At 44.2% G+C, this 14,479-nt stretch overlaps 1 protein-coding gene across 2 annotated transcripts in view; it reads left to right on the top strand.

Annotated features, from left to right (window-relative positions):
• Window positions 1-7,413: 7,413 nt before the first annotated feature.
• Window positions 7,414-14,479, top strand: part of MORC4 (MORC family CW-type zinc finger 4) — a 99,396-nt gene continuing 92,330 nt past the window's right edge. For both annotated transcript variants that reach the window (XM_056125799.1, XM_056125801.1), the window contains exons 1-2: window positions 7,414-7,541; window positions 7,639-7,711. In XM_056125799.1, coding sequence (XP_055981774.1) covers window positions 7,440-7,541; window positions 7,639-7,711 — 175 coding nt within the window. In that variant the 5' untranslated portion in view covers window positions 7,414-7,439. The remainder of the gene's footprint in view (window positions 7,542-7,638; window positions 7,712-14,479) is intronic.

Genomic DNA, 14,479 nt, shown 5'->3' on the forward strand with positions numbered 1-14,479 from the left:
TACTGTGTTTGGCATATCGAATACGTCAGGGGTAGCTTGCCAGGCTTTGCCGTGCGGGCAAGATACTCTCCGTAGCTTGCCAGGCTCTCCGAGAGGGGCGGAGGAATTGAACCCACTCGGCCGGGCTGGCTGCGGGCAAGGCAAATGCCTTACCGCTGTGCTATCGCTCCAGCCCTTACTTGGCACAAGACTAAAATTTTAAGTAACTTGGATTTTTAGAGTTAAGGATTTCTAAGAAAAGTACCAAATTAAATAAAGTTTTCATTAATCCTAAATATATTTGAGACGAATTGTTTCACAATGTTAAGGATCAGCTATTTCAACAAAAGGGAAAAGGTAAGAGAATCAATATTTGTTGAGTCTGTTAAGCCTTGCATTAGAACCTTCAGTCTATTGCCTATTTGCTTCCTGCAACAATCATAGATGAAGGACATCAATAAAAGATGATATTCCAATCTTTTCAGATGAGGAGGAAACTGAGTCTCAGGGAGCTTAGGTGAGCTGCCTATGGTCACACAGTTGATAATAACTCAATGATGGCTTCCAATTCAGGCCTGAGGTCCCGGGGAGATGGCTCAAAGGGTTGAAACACATGCTCTGCATGCAAGAGCCATAGGTTTGATTCCTGTCACATCTGGAAGCCACCCCCCAATACTGCAGTTTTTAGACCTGAACAAAAGCAAACTCAGCCCTGTCTGACTCCACAGCCCGTTTCACTGTACCCTGCTCCTGAACAAAAAAGAACGCATCTTTATTGAAAGAGCAGGAAATACAGGGCACGGTGTTTTCAAAGAAAACATGAGACATGAAATGATTGTCATGGCAACTAGGTAATGAGAAAGGAGGCTGAAAGGATAGGTCAGGGATAGATTGCGAATGTCACTCCAGGAATTTGTCTTTTATTGTCGTCAATGAAGAGTCATTGCACAAATTGAAGAAGGGGGTGGGATGTTAAATTGACCGCAACTCAGAGGAATGGAGGATAAAAATTGCTGTTAAGAGCAGAGAAAGGGGGCACATAGGGCTCAGGGACGGGAATGGAGCTTACAGCCTGTCCCGGTATCTCATCTGGCAGCAGAGAAAACAAGATCCAGAGTGGAGAGGCAACTTGCTGAAATGATGTTGTGAGACTCTGTCCCCCGCCCCCCACCTATTAGTGCAGAAGTCCTTTTCTCCCCCAGCATCAGTGAGCTTTGGTGATCAACAGAGCACAGCTGAGCCCCTGGCCAAGAATGATCCAAGGTCAAGAAACAATTTCTTTTCTGTGACTGGCCAGTGTGGGAGCATAAACCTCTCCGCCTTTTACACAGTGTAGAGCAGTGTTTCATATGGTGGCTGCTACCAGCCCCTGGAGGTTGCTGGAAACTTCTGGCGTGGGGGGGCACAGGAGTAGCCCAGGTGCAATTGCTAGGTGTTTTCTTAAAATACGGAAATACGGTTGAAGGTTGATTTCTAGGGACCTTGTGAAAAGTGCTTTTTTTTTCTTTTTGAAAATGAATCAGGTGGTAAGCCAAATAAGTCTGGGAAGCTCTGAGCAGATCAACTCAGAATCATACTTGTTCCAGAGCTTTCTGCAGGATGGGCTAAGATTGTTGTTGTGGATGTATCAAGTTTTACATCTTCCTGGGGCTCAGGTATTGGTTGTGAGATGGTTCAATCAATAAAGCTTCTGTCCCTAGAGCTTTGTCCGACATTGTTCCCCTGGGCATACAGCCTGGCATTCTTCCCTAAAGTTAGTTTGGTGTAATTGCTGGAACAATACAGGGCTTAAGTTTTTCATGCTTTCACACCTAGTTCAATCCCTGGCACCATATAAAGTCCCCAGCGCACAGCATCAGGAGTAAGCTCTGAGCACTGTCAGGTGTGGTTCCAAAACAACTACGAAAAATAGAACAATTTGATGAAATCAGGACAATAATCTGTGTCTTCTGATTCTTAATCTATCCATCACACCTTGTAGACCTCTTGCACATATTTCTCCTTGACTCTCTCCGGGTTCCAGATCCATCCAAGAATTTGGGGCAAGGGAACTTAGAGTATGGGTCAAAAGATGCAGGAAAAAAGAGCTCCTCACCACCCCCTCACTACTCAGCCACCACCAAGAGTGCTCTGCATGGAGTTGTGGGTATAGGTTTATCAAAAGTGGGAACTCCCTTTTATAGGTAAATCATCCAGGAGGAAATCTGAAGTGATTGTCTGACTCCTCCAGGGCTCTTCCACTAGCTTGCAACAGTTGCAAGCAGAGCTCAGTCTGGGTCAGGAGGAAATTGAAAAGACAGTGATGTCCGTGGCTCAGGGCTTCAGACACAAGGATGCCTTGTGCGAGGGTGAAACTGGGAATGAAGCCTGAAATTCCATCAAGAGGGAGATATACTAGAGATTCTAAAGCATTCCTCCCCTTTACTGTTTTGCTTCCTGGTCTATTCCCTTTCTTGCTTGCTTTATGTATGAGTTAAATCATTGTGTATTTGTCTTTCTCCCTCAGATGCAGTTCACTTGAAAATACACCTGAAGTTCTACTCATCTTGTAGCAAAAGGCAAATTTCATCTTTTCTTCTGACAGATCTGTATACCGTTTTGTTTACCACATTTTCTTTATCCACTCATCTGTTTTTGTGCACTTGGATTGTTTCCAAACCTTGACTATTGCAAATAGTGCTGCAGTGAACATAGATTGTATTATCTTTAAGAATTAATATTTTTATATTCTTGATGTAGAACATAAGGAGTGAAATCACTGGGTTATATTATATGGTAGTCCTAGTTTTATTTTTTTAATTCTCCATACTTTTTCCATTGAGACTGAACCAAACAAAAGTCTCACTAACAGTCAAATGAAGGACCCCATTTTACTACATCCTCATCAGCAGTTAATTACAACCTTTTTGTTATATGCCTGATGTAAAACAATTTGTTGTCATTTTGATTTTCAATTTCCTGATAAAAAGTGATGAGCAGTTTTTCATATGCCACCTAAATTTTGATAGCTTTATTCAAATGTATGACATCTATCTTTTCATAGAAATAAAAATCCTCATTTCTATAGTGAGTCTAATTATGTTATGGTCTACACTACTGTCTAAATTTAATTCCTAGAGAGGAACGCTATCACCAAATTTCTTAGTTGTTCTTGTGCTCCTCTCACCGACATTTATTCAGGTCCTGCCTAAGGTGTAACCTGTGTATTCCTGTCTAATTTTTCAGTCTTGTTCATTATATCCACTTCAGTCTCTTTACGTCTGTATCTTTTCTTCTATTTTCCACTATTGCCACAGATATCTTGGTGTTCTAATTTCACTTAGGGTAGATCATCACTTTTTCAATACTTTCAGGAACCACCCTATTTGGTATTGCTCCTGGTTCTTGCCAAGGTGTTAAATCCCATACTTCAGAATTGTGTTCCCACTGATAAACTTTATTTAATCTTAAAGTCCTACTACCTGATGAAACATGCTCAGAATACAATTTCATGTGACCTCTAACAAATTCTGCCAATCCATGCTGCCTACATTTTGAAACTCTTTCGAGTATAGTCACTTTCTTCTTTACTCACTTTCTTCTTTAGCAGTTCTATCTAGCATGTACCTCCTCTCTGACTTAACCATTAAGTTAGTTCTAATTACTAAGAGGAAATGCGCTCATGTGTTGCCTTGTGGGGCAGATGGTATTCACCATCCCCAAACAAGGTGTTGGGTGAAGGACAAGAATTAGGAGGGAAGTTGTGACAATTCTGTACCCTCACCGATGTCAGGGAAACGTGGAGATTCCCCATTTGGGTGGCATCAATCTAAAAACCACCCAATCATGTGTCAGAGTCCTATTTTTTCCCATTTAGCTACCTGGTTTTGGAAGAGCAAACCTATGTCTCCTGTTGGAGTGCAATAACCACACAATGCTATAGGTCTCATTGCTACTATTTCCCTCATATTTCTCAAATGTGTAATTCATTCCCTTCCTCAAATATACCACCCCAATTTGCCAGTTGGTAAAGTGCTTAACAATAGTAGGACTGCCACCTTGTGGCAGGGGAGTATCTATGTTCCACCTGTCCATGATGGAAGGTTGGCGGGTCCTCTGACTGCCAACTGGGCTATGATTGATCTAGCTTCCAAATCCCATCCCAGTGAAAGTTTAACTCTCAATTTCAAGAAGTATAAATTGAATTCCCCAGAAATTACAGTCCAAAGCAGAATATAAGCATGTAGAGTGCTTATTAAGAGGTGCCTTTTAAAATTACACCTGTGAAAGGAAACATATATAGACAGATGCAAAGGTTGGACTGCGTTTCAGTTCCAACAACAACCTCAGCCAAAGAAAGATCTGGAGGTAGACGGACCTTTCAAAATTGTCTCAACTTGGACTGAGATACAGAAATCCTTCATCCTTTTTTATCTGTTATTGCCCTAGAAAATTTTGTGACCTTGACTAAGATAACTGTGTACCCGTGGCAATCACAAAAGGGACTAAAAATTGAATGCAGCTTGCCAACAATTTTCTCAGCAGTTCAGCCAAAATGTTATTAAATGAAATGGGAGTTGAGTTGCCTCACCACGGTATCCACTACAAGCACCAACTCTGGACATTAAAAATTGTCAATTAAGAGTAAAGAACAAATCACCCCATGTTTCCATACGAACTGTATTTCAGAGTATGCAAATGACCATGGTTGATGAGGGTGAATTCTATCAGAGGGAGCCAATAATAGTACTGTAGCACTGTAGCACTGTCCTCCCGTTCTTCATCGATTTGCTCGAGCAGGCACCAGTAACGTCTCCATTGTGAGACTTACTGTTACTGTTTCTGGCATATCAAATATGACATGGGGAGCTTTCCAGGCTCTGCCATGTGGGCGGGATACTTTCGGTAGCTGGCTGGGGCTCTCTAAGAGGGATGGAGGAATCCAACCCGGGTCGGCAGCATGAAGGCAAACACCCTACCCACTGTGCTGTCACTTCAGCTCGAGCCAATAATAAACTTCAAGAAATGATTGGATTAGACTTTATCATTTTGCAAACCCAATGTTTTTTTCAGACAAAAATATAATTGTTTCAATTAATTAGATCATACGGTAACAGGTTGATGGGGAACCTCTAGTGGAAAGTTCAGGGTGATTCTATGTGAACCCACTAATCAACATCCCTGTGTTGGCCAGTGCATACCTCCTGATGTGAGGCAATAAGAAGGGTACAGCACCACTTATCAGTGTCCCTACCTTTAAAATACTGTACTGGGTCCTAATCTTTAAAGCCAATTTACAGTATATAATTAAGTCACACTTATTTCTCTGCCAAGAGAAGCAAGCTTACAGCAGAAAGAAGCAAGTTGACAAATCAAAAATGAGGCATTCAGCAGTGCAAGTAAATTGGTACTCCCCAACAATTCAATAGTAAGAAGAGAGAAAAAAAGGGAAAATGTCAGAGAGTACAATGGGTAAAGTGCTTCACTTGCCTTCATGCTGCTGACCTGGGGTTGGTCACTACCAGGAGTGATCCCTGAGAAAAACGCCAGGAATAAGCCCTGCACACAGTCAGAAGTAGATTTAAGATACAAAGCCAAATGCAATCTTATTTGGTTTTAGGTTAAACAAAATGACTTTTCTTTTTAGATAGTTGAAGAAATCATAATATGGTATATGAAGTAGAGAAAACAAAGAAATTTGTTTGTTGTGAAAGTGTTATTTGGGGCAAAAATTTGTGAAAGTACTGTACTTCAGTATAATAAGCATTTGAATATGCATTCAACTAGATAGACAACTACAATGTTAAAGATATACTCTCTCTTTGACTTGCTAAGTTATATGTCTATATTTGGTTCTGGAGTAGAATTTCACACCAAACAACACCAACTACAAAAGGTGTTTTTGTTTTTGTGGGGGTGGTGATGGTGGGGGCCATACCTGGCAATGTTGGGCTTACTCCTGGCTCTGCACTCAGGGATCACTCCTGGTGGTGTCCAGGATTGAACCCCAGTTAGCCATGTGCAAAGTAAGCTTTCTACCACTGTTTATTGCTCTGGCCCCCAAATGAGAGATTTTTTTTTTAATTCAGAAGCTTGACAAAAAGTTGAAAGATCAGGATTATCTAGTTCTGTGAACATGGCAAAATACGTGACTTGTTGACAAGAGCAAATGATCTTTATCTTATAGTCTATGCTAAAAGCAAACCCCGCACATGCTATTAGAAAGCACTATTCTGTAGAAATAGTGCCATAAACCAGTGATCTGTACTTTAAGTTGTTGAAACATGCAAGCCAGAGTAGTCAGAATGCTTTCCCATTCCTCGAGCCTGCTACCTTACCAACAGCACTTATCTGCGCTGCCCAAGCCCCCACACCCCTCACCAACACCCAACTTTCGGAGCAACATGAATTATCATAGATGAATGATCAAATTAAGGTTCCATTATGTCAAAGAACAGTTCATTAAAATTAAATCGCTTTTTTAAAAATATAATCAAGTTGTGTACCTAAAAGTGTACGTTAGAAAATAGAACGAAAGAGGAAAACAGTCCTTAATTCTAACCCTCCAAACACATTCTTGGACTTTATCATTTTAGGTATTTTTCTATGTGTGCATGTATTTGCCCAGCAGAACGGGCATCCTGTTCCTTGCTTGATCATTTACACCGTTGAGTTTCTTTAATTCCCTCCCAAATCTTTGCCACATCAGCAAGTATCCAGCCAGAAACTTATCAACTGCACAACGTGAGAGAGCGCGCGCCTCACTGAACCAAGTTTCATTGGGAAGAAAGTGTGTTTCAATGTCTCCGTTCACAAAGGGCTTCCCCGTCTGTCTGCACAGCTTTCGGGGCGATTTGCTACTTTCTAGAAAGTTCTGTGTGCTTCTGGAAGCATGCTAGCCGGCGTCATCAGAAGCCTTTGCCCATCCCACGAGCCTGCTATCTTCCCAGAGAGCAAAACCGGAGAGTCTTTCGAACTTGCGAGACTTGTCCTGTCCTGCCCGTTAGTCACGCCGCCCGACTGGGGACTCTTCCAGAAAGCCCTACACCCTCTCCCTCCTCTCCTTCGACCCCTCCCCTCCCCCCGGACCCCCCTCCCCGCGCTTTCCCGCTCGGGCGCCTGGCCTATGGCAGACGCCGGCAATTAATGAGGGGCGGGGATCGAGGAGCGGCTGTCAGGAGGCCGCCATATTCCTGTACGGTCCCCGAGGCCGCCCCGAAGTCGGTGGGTCGGGAGAGGTGCTGACAGGGCGGGGCCGCCGCGCGCCTCTGCCGGCCTCACCCCTCCCTCCCGGGACAGGTGGCTGCGGCGCGCCCCGCCCCCGCCAGCTGCGGGGGTCGGGAGGGGGGGAGCGCGGGAGGGCGGTGCGCGGACGGCCGCCGCCAGCTGCGAGGCGGAGTGGAGCGGTCGGCACTTCGGGACGGCGGGGCGGCCGGTCGGGCGGCAGCGAGCGAGGACCCAGTACCGTGGCGGCCAAAAAAATGCTCCTGTACCGAGGGGCCCCGCCGGGCCCGGGAGCGCAGGGCGGCACGCCCGGCCGGCCAGGCGGCAGCCCGCAGGCCTATGGCATTCGCCTGAGCACGGTAGGTCGGGGGGCCCGAGGGGGCGAACGCGCGGCGGGGTGCGGGGAGGGGGCGCGGGGAGGCCTCACTCGGGACGGGACGCCCTCTCGCCCCGCAGATGAGTCCCCGCTATCTCCAGAGCAACTCCTGCAGCCACACGCGACCCTTCAGTGCCATCGCGGAGCTGCTAGGTGAGTGGCGGGGGCGGGCGCGACCGCGCGACCACCCGGGGTGGCGGTGCCCACGCGCGGGCCGCCGACGCGGGAGAAAGGTGCGTGGCGGGCGGGGGCGGGGGAGAGAAGGGGCCGGGACCTGGGCGACTTGGGGACCCGCCGCCGGGGCTCGGCTGGCGAAAAGGGGCGGTGGGGGGGACGGTGCTCTCTCTCCGGGATGGGACGCGGTTCGGAGGATGAAGCTGAGCACACCAGGAGCGTCCGAAAAGTTCGAACTTGTGTGTGATTTTTCTCTCTGACTCGCGATGTTCCGCGCACTTGGGGCTAGTCGCTCCGTTCACGTTGAATAGGCGATGCATAGGAATATCGGGATTCGAGGCGGCCGGGCTCCTTCGGGGCTGGCGCTGGACGGCGGGCACCCTGCTAGCGGAGAGACGTTGGAGGGGAGCCGGGAGGGACGTAGGGGAATGGTCTTGGAAACGGAGTTATTTAACGTTTGGGACCAGAGAGTCTGGGAATGATGGGACATCTCTTAAGAGATGACACGAGTGCATTTGGCTCCCTGCAACTGGGGAGGGCAGGATCCGTGGTCCACGAGCGCCCTCACACCGCTGGAATGAATACTTAACCTCTCTCTGCGCCACCGATGTTTGCTTTTAAAGAGCTTTTGGTTGAGCCCTCAAAGCCAAGCACACAAGGCTTTTGCAGCCGTGTGCTAAAATATTCCGTGGAAAGCAAAGAAGAAACACATTCCTGCACCGAAAATTGAAGCCGCGCACAGGGCAGGGCTAAATGGTCCGAAAATGCAAAGATGAGAGGGAGATTTTGAAGGGCGAGGTAGCGCCCAACAAAACCTGGAAATGGTTTCAAAACTCCCCAAACAGGCCCCGGGCCCTACCTAAGTTGCTCTGGGTTGTCCTTGGTAAGAAAGTGAACAGCAGAGGGATGTGGTCAGGAGGGTTGTTTATTTGGAAGGGTGATTGTGATTAGTTTTACCATTACACGGAATGCTTGCAAGATGCATGATGATTCGAAACTGCAGGGAAAATACCTAACACTGGCACGTTTTGAGCCCAAGAGACAAAACTGTATCTTTTACTGCTGTGGGAAATATCTAGGTACCTGCAATTTACAAAAAGGGGAAGGACAAAGAGAATAAAGTAACAATTTATATCCTCACAGGACAAAAACATCATCCTATACTAAATTGGGGGTTGGGGCTCTCCTTGCTAGAAGCTTCCAGAGCTACAGCCAGCCTGGGGGGGGTAGGGAGCAGGGATAGGAGGAGAGCTGTGTACGCAGTAGCCTTTTGAGTCATCTCTCCAGCTCCCTGCGCACTGAATTTTAAGGGTGGCTTGAAGATGGCTGTTTGGTATTTTTGTGTAAAAATGATTTTTGATTTAAGCATTATTTAAATAACCTCCGCCTGGCCCAAATGTGGCTTAGATTCCCTGTATTGTTTGTGTATATGCATTTATACATGCTTACACACATACATACCAACACACAGATTACAAAAACAGATAATGACTATTGATGATAATGCTTCTAAATAGGGAAAGGGAAAAACAAAGTGTTAAATGGTGGTCCAAAGCTTTCATTTTATGTTTTCTTTAAAAATAATTGTCTCCATTTGCATTAATTTTCTAGCGAATCATTCAATAAATATTTATCAAGCAATAACTGTGGATCAGGCCACGTGGGAGTACAAAAATGAATACAACAAAGATTCACTACAATATGGGGAAGACAAATTAGGTACAGAAGGTTGGTGCTTTGTAATGCTGGATAGAAAGACAAATCAGAAAAAGATACAAACAACAGCTGAATAGAAATATACATCAGAAAAACTGCCATGGAGTTCAGAGGAAGGAGGGATACCTTTCAGTTTACGGGAAAGATGAAGGTTGGGGAAAGCTCTGTAGAGAGGTGACATTTGAGCTGAGATTAGAAGGATTGGGACAAGTGGATATTTTCCAGAAAATTATTCATTTGATAAATATTTATCAAGTGCTGTCAGTGGACCTGGCCATGTGGGAGGTACAAAAATGAATACAACACAGGGGAAAATAAACGAGGCGCAGAAGGTTTGTGCTTTGTATAATAATAGATAAATCAGAAAAGATAAAATCGTCTCATGCTGCGACATTCAGAGGAAGGAAGGATGATTTCCAGCTTAGCAGAAGGTGAGGGTTAGGAGAGGCTTTAAGAGAAGGTGACACTCGAGCTGAGATTTGAAGGATTGGGACAAGTGGATTCGGCTGTAGGGAGGGGAGGGCATTCCAGGCAAAAGGAACAACTGTGTGAACAAAGGCATGAAGAGTACTGAGTTTTATTAAAACATGGAGTTAAAAATGATCAAAAGTGTAGGTCCTTAGACTTTACAAAGCACTTACACTAATATATTATATTTTGGTTTGGGTCACACCCGGGGGTGGTTAGGACTTATTCCTGGCTCTGCACTGAAGGAACATAGATTCTAGGAGGGGCTCAGGAAACTTTATTAAGCATTAAACCTGGGTCAGTCACATGCAAGGCAAGCACCCTACCTGCTGAATTCTCTCAAATAACAGTCTAGACAAATAAAAATTTTCATTTTACTCTCCAAGGTCAATGTAGTCATCATCATTATTGAGATAAGGAGAAAGCTCAGAGAATTTAGTTGCCATTTCTATAACTACATTGTAATCTTTCACATTGAGGAATCAAATACAAATCCTTTTTATTCCGTGAACTAAAAGGGGAATGAGTTTAGAAAAGCAGAATGTGATTAGAAGGCTCCAGGATTTGGCTTTCCCTTCCAGAAGCTTCTTTTGCAGCAGTGGTATTATCATGATCAGGTTACACTTAAGGAAAACTAATCTTGTTGCATTTTATTGAATGGATTGGAGAAGCTAGTAGTGTGACTTTGAAATTCTAGGTAGGAGATTATTGCAGTATTCCAGATGAGAGAGAATAAGCTCTGTAAGAAAGTGGCAGTCAGTGAAAATGGCAAGATAGGGAAAAAACTAACAGTATATCATGTAAGAGGGCAGGAGGGAATTAAAAATGACGTTAGAATTTTGAAACTATGGCCCTTTGAATGTTGGCACTATGTACATATAGGGAACAAAGGGAAAATGAGTGTGTCAGAAAGGATGGCCCTTGATTTATACCAAAAATACTTGTAGATGCAGGATATCTTTAGGGCTAACAGCTTGGCCATGGTGACTTTGCAGGAATCCACCTGGTTTTCCTCTTAGAACAGTGAAAGGACAGGAGGCCCGTGAAACACTTTGTCAGAACCATTTCCTACTTGCCATCATTCTCTCCTGACTGGCCGGGACCAGTTTTGCTTTCTCTGCCAGGTTCTGAGTCCTGAGGCTTCAGTTCCAATGCTTTTGGGATAAACAAGGGATTAGGGAGATAGGGTCAGAGGAGAAGCTAAATTCTCTGCAGTCTGTTTTCTCATGCTCACCCCTAAGTGTTTGAGCAAGGGGAAGGATGGAGGAGGGACCCTCTACTAAGGAAACTGTGTGCAAGAGAGAAGACTCCCTGGGATCTGGTATTACATTGAGTTGTGTGAGACCAGTTAGAAGATAAAGAAACCCCTGGGTCTGGTAGTGAAGCTGTTGCCTAGATGGTGGTTAAGGGCATAGGTGTAAGTTTCTCCCACAGTCCTCTGTTCATATGCTATGTGCCCTGAGATGTGGGAGAAGAGAGATCCCTGGCATCTATTACTACGTGTTTGGAAGGTTAAGCAACAAGAGGAAGGACTGAAACCAGCCACTAGATTGGCACCTTATGCTTTCTTTTGCTTAGGCTGATTTCATTATTGCATTTCCTTGCTTGAACCCAAGTGGAAGGCCATTTAAAACTGAGAGTGCAAAGCTGTGGCAAGTCCTGCTACTTGAGCTCACCCAGATCTCTACGTGTCCCCCTCCCCCCAGTACTCTACCAGCTTACAGCCAAGGAGATAAAATAGCTAGCTGCTTCTGGCAACTACCTTGTGACTCCTGAAGTGCTTCAGCTAAAACTCTTGGGTGTGTTCCTATAAAAAGCACCTAGTAGGTCAGAGAGAGTTCAGTGGGCTGAGTTCATGCTTTGAATGTGGGAGGCCTGATTTTTTTTAAGTTATTTTTTGGACTGGGCATGCCTGGCTGAGCTTGGGGCTTATTCCTGGTTTTGTGCTCGGTGATCACTTCTGGTGGAGTTCGGAGACCATATGGGATACAACTCAGTTCAGCTGAGTGTGAAGCGAGTGCTTTACCCATTGTACTCTCTTTAGCCGGACACCTGGGTTTAATCCCTGACATCACATGGTCCCCTGAGTACTGCTGGAAGTGGCCCCAGGAACAGGTAGCTAACTGCAAGTAGCCCCCTGAGTACCTCTGGGTATGCCTCCCACCCCTTCCCCAGAAACCCAAAAAGAAACCAATAAAGTTGGAAAACTCAATTGAAAAGGAAGATGAAGTGATTTTATGGAAGGCCTGCAAGCTGATTAATTGAATACATTGATATATATGGAATATATATATGGAATATATATGGAATATATATATATGGAATTGGAGCTGATTGTGTCTTTGAACTGTTTGTATAGTATTAGGGAAAGTATCCCATGTGTCCAAATTTTCCAGTGTAGAAATGATGACTTATTGGTTAACAAGCTCAGTGTATCAATCACAATGACCCTGGCTGTCTGCCAGCCAGAGTGACTGATAGTTCCCCAAACAATTCAGGCCTGCCTGCTTGGCAAGTAGTTCCTTAAAACAAAGTAAGCAGCTTTTCAATGCTCAGTCTGTCAGTTCAAGGAAAACAATGGCTGGCCCCTAGGAGAAAATAAGTAAACTTCTGATAAAGCTGATGCTGCACATCAAATTTGCAGTTCCTGCCCAAAGTTGGCCTACTTGACCCTACCACATGATGCAGGTCTTTGGCCCCACCTGGTCCCCAAAGATCTGAGGTTGTGGGTGATGTATGACTGCTGTTGAGGCTTTTTGGGTTACATGTTTGTAACAACATGGTTTTATTGAGTACTCTGGTAACATCTTTGTGGCCCTTGACATGAAGCTGTCTTACTTTTGTTTGGTTGGCATTCACTACATCCAAGTGGTTGCAATTGATGATATTAAACATACTGTAAAAATGACTATTTGGAGGCTAGAGGGTTAGTACGGGGGTTAGGGCACTCACTCTCCTTGCTTTCAGCGAGCTCTGGATTAATCCATGATACTGCACAGGGCTGGAGCGATAGCACAGCGGTAAGGCATTCGCCTTACAAGCGGCCAACATGGCCGACCCGAGTTCGATTCCTCTGCCCCTCTCGGAGAGCCCGGCAAGCTACCGAGAGTATTCAATATGCCAGACACAGTAACAACAAAGTCTCCAATGGAGACGTTACTGGGCCCGCTCGAGCAAATCGACGATCAACGGGAGGGCCTTTACCTTTTACTGCACATATGAACTCCAAGCACAACCAGAGTGATCACTGAACACAGAGCTAGCAGTAAACCCTGAACACACTCAAGTGTGGGCCCCAGCACCCCATCCCAAACTGATAGTTTGGGTATGTGAAACACCTCTCTTCTAAGGGATGTGGAGATTCCCAGTAGAGAAATGTCATGCTTTAAGCAGTGGTAGTAGGATGGATATGTAACCGTAACCCCACCCAATCTCTCAGTTTAGCCAGGTAGTATCAAGTAAAATAGTATAAAGGAAGCGATGAAAGGGAAGATTTGTGTCTTGATTTGAAAGCTAGTAAAAATAAGAGTGTTTAAGGAACCTGTCCAACAGATTGCACAGACTGGCCTCCCATTCAGACCAGTGAACCCTGTGATATCTTTACATGATGTGTGTTAGCGGCTGTTGATTATATATAAACTTGTGGCAAAAAGACATGACCCTTAGATAGTGGTGCCCCCTGGGTCACCAACACAACGCATATGTTAGACTATGGCTGTACTGAAAGTTTAACTCCTTTAATTCTAGGTTCTCTATTTCTAAGTGGAATCATTTCTCTGTAAGCATTCTTGCTACAACAACTAGAATCTAGGAAGGGAATTAAGTGCTTTTACTTTACTTTTTTTAACTAAGAATTTTTTGTATCCAAATATGAATAACATTAAATTTACCCTTTCACCTATTTTATTGTATTGTTGAAGAATTTTAAGTACATTCACATTACTGTGCAACCATTATCACCATCTACCTCCAGAAACTTTTCATTTTCTCTAATAGAAATGGTCTTTGTCCAACACCAATTCTCCATTGCTCCCACCTTCCAGACCCCAGCAACTACTTTCTTTTTATAAATTTACATATTTAATGTAAGTGGAATCATAAATCTCTTTGTCATTTATTTCTCTTAGCACACTATCGCCAAGGTTTGTTAATATTGGAGTTTGTGTGATAACTTCCTTCTCCTTCAAGGCCAGACAACATTTTATTGTATATCCCACATTGTGATGATGCATGTGGTCACGTGGACTTCTTCCACATTTTGGCTATTGTGAATAATGAATATAAAGGGAATATTGTACAATTTATGGTTGTTATTGAATATTATGAATATTAGTGTACCAATGTATGTTTAAGTGCCTGCTTTCAGTTTTGTGTTCACCTAGAAATACAGTTGCCAGAGCATATGTCAATTCTATTTATTTCATATTAATCAATTTTTAATCTTTTTTCAGGAATCGTTATACCATTTTACACAGTTTATGCATTGTTTTATACTTTCAAGATCAATACACACAGTTCAGATTTCTCCACATACTTGCCAACATTTTTCATTTTCGGTTTTTG

This window comes from Sorex fumeus, unplaced genomic scaffold, assembly GCF_029834395.1.
Source record: "Sorex fumeus unplaced genomic scaffold, SorFum_2.1 ptg000058l, whole genome shotgun sequence".
NCBI classification, from domain to species: domain Eukaryota; kingdom Metazoa; phylum Chordata; class Mammalia; order Eulipotyphla; family Soricidae; genus Sorex; species Sorex fumeus.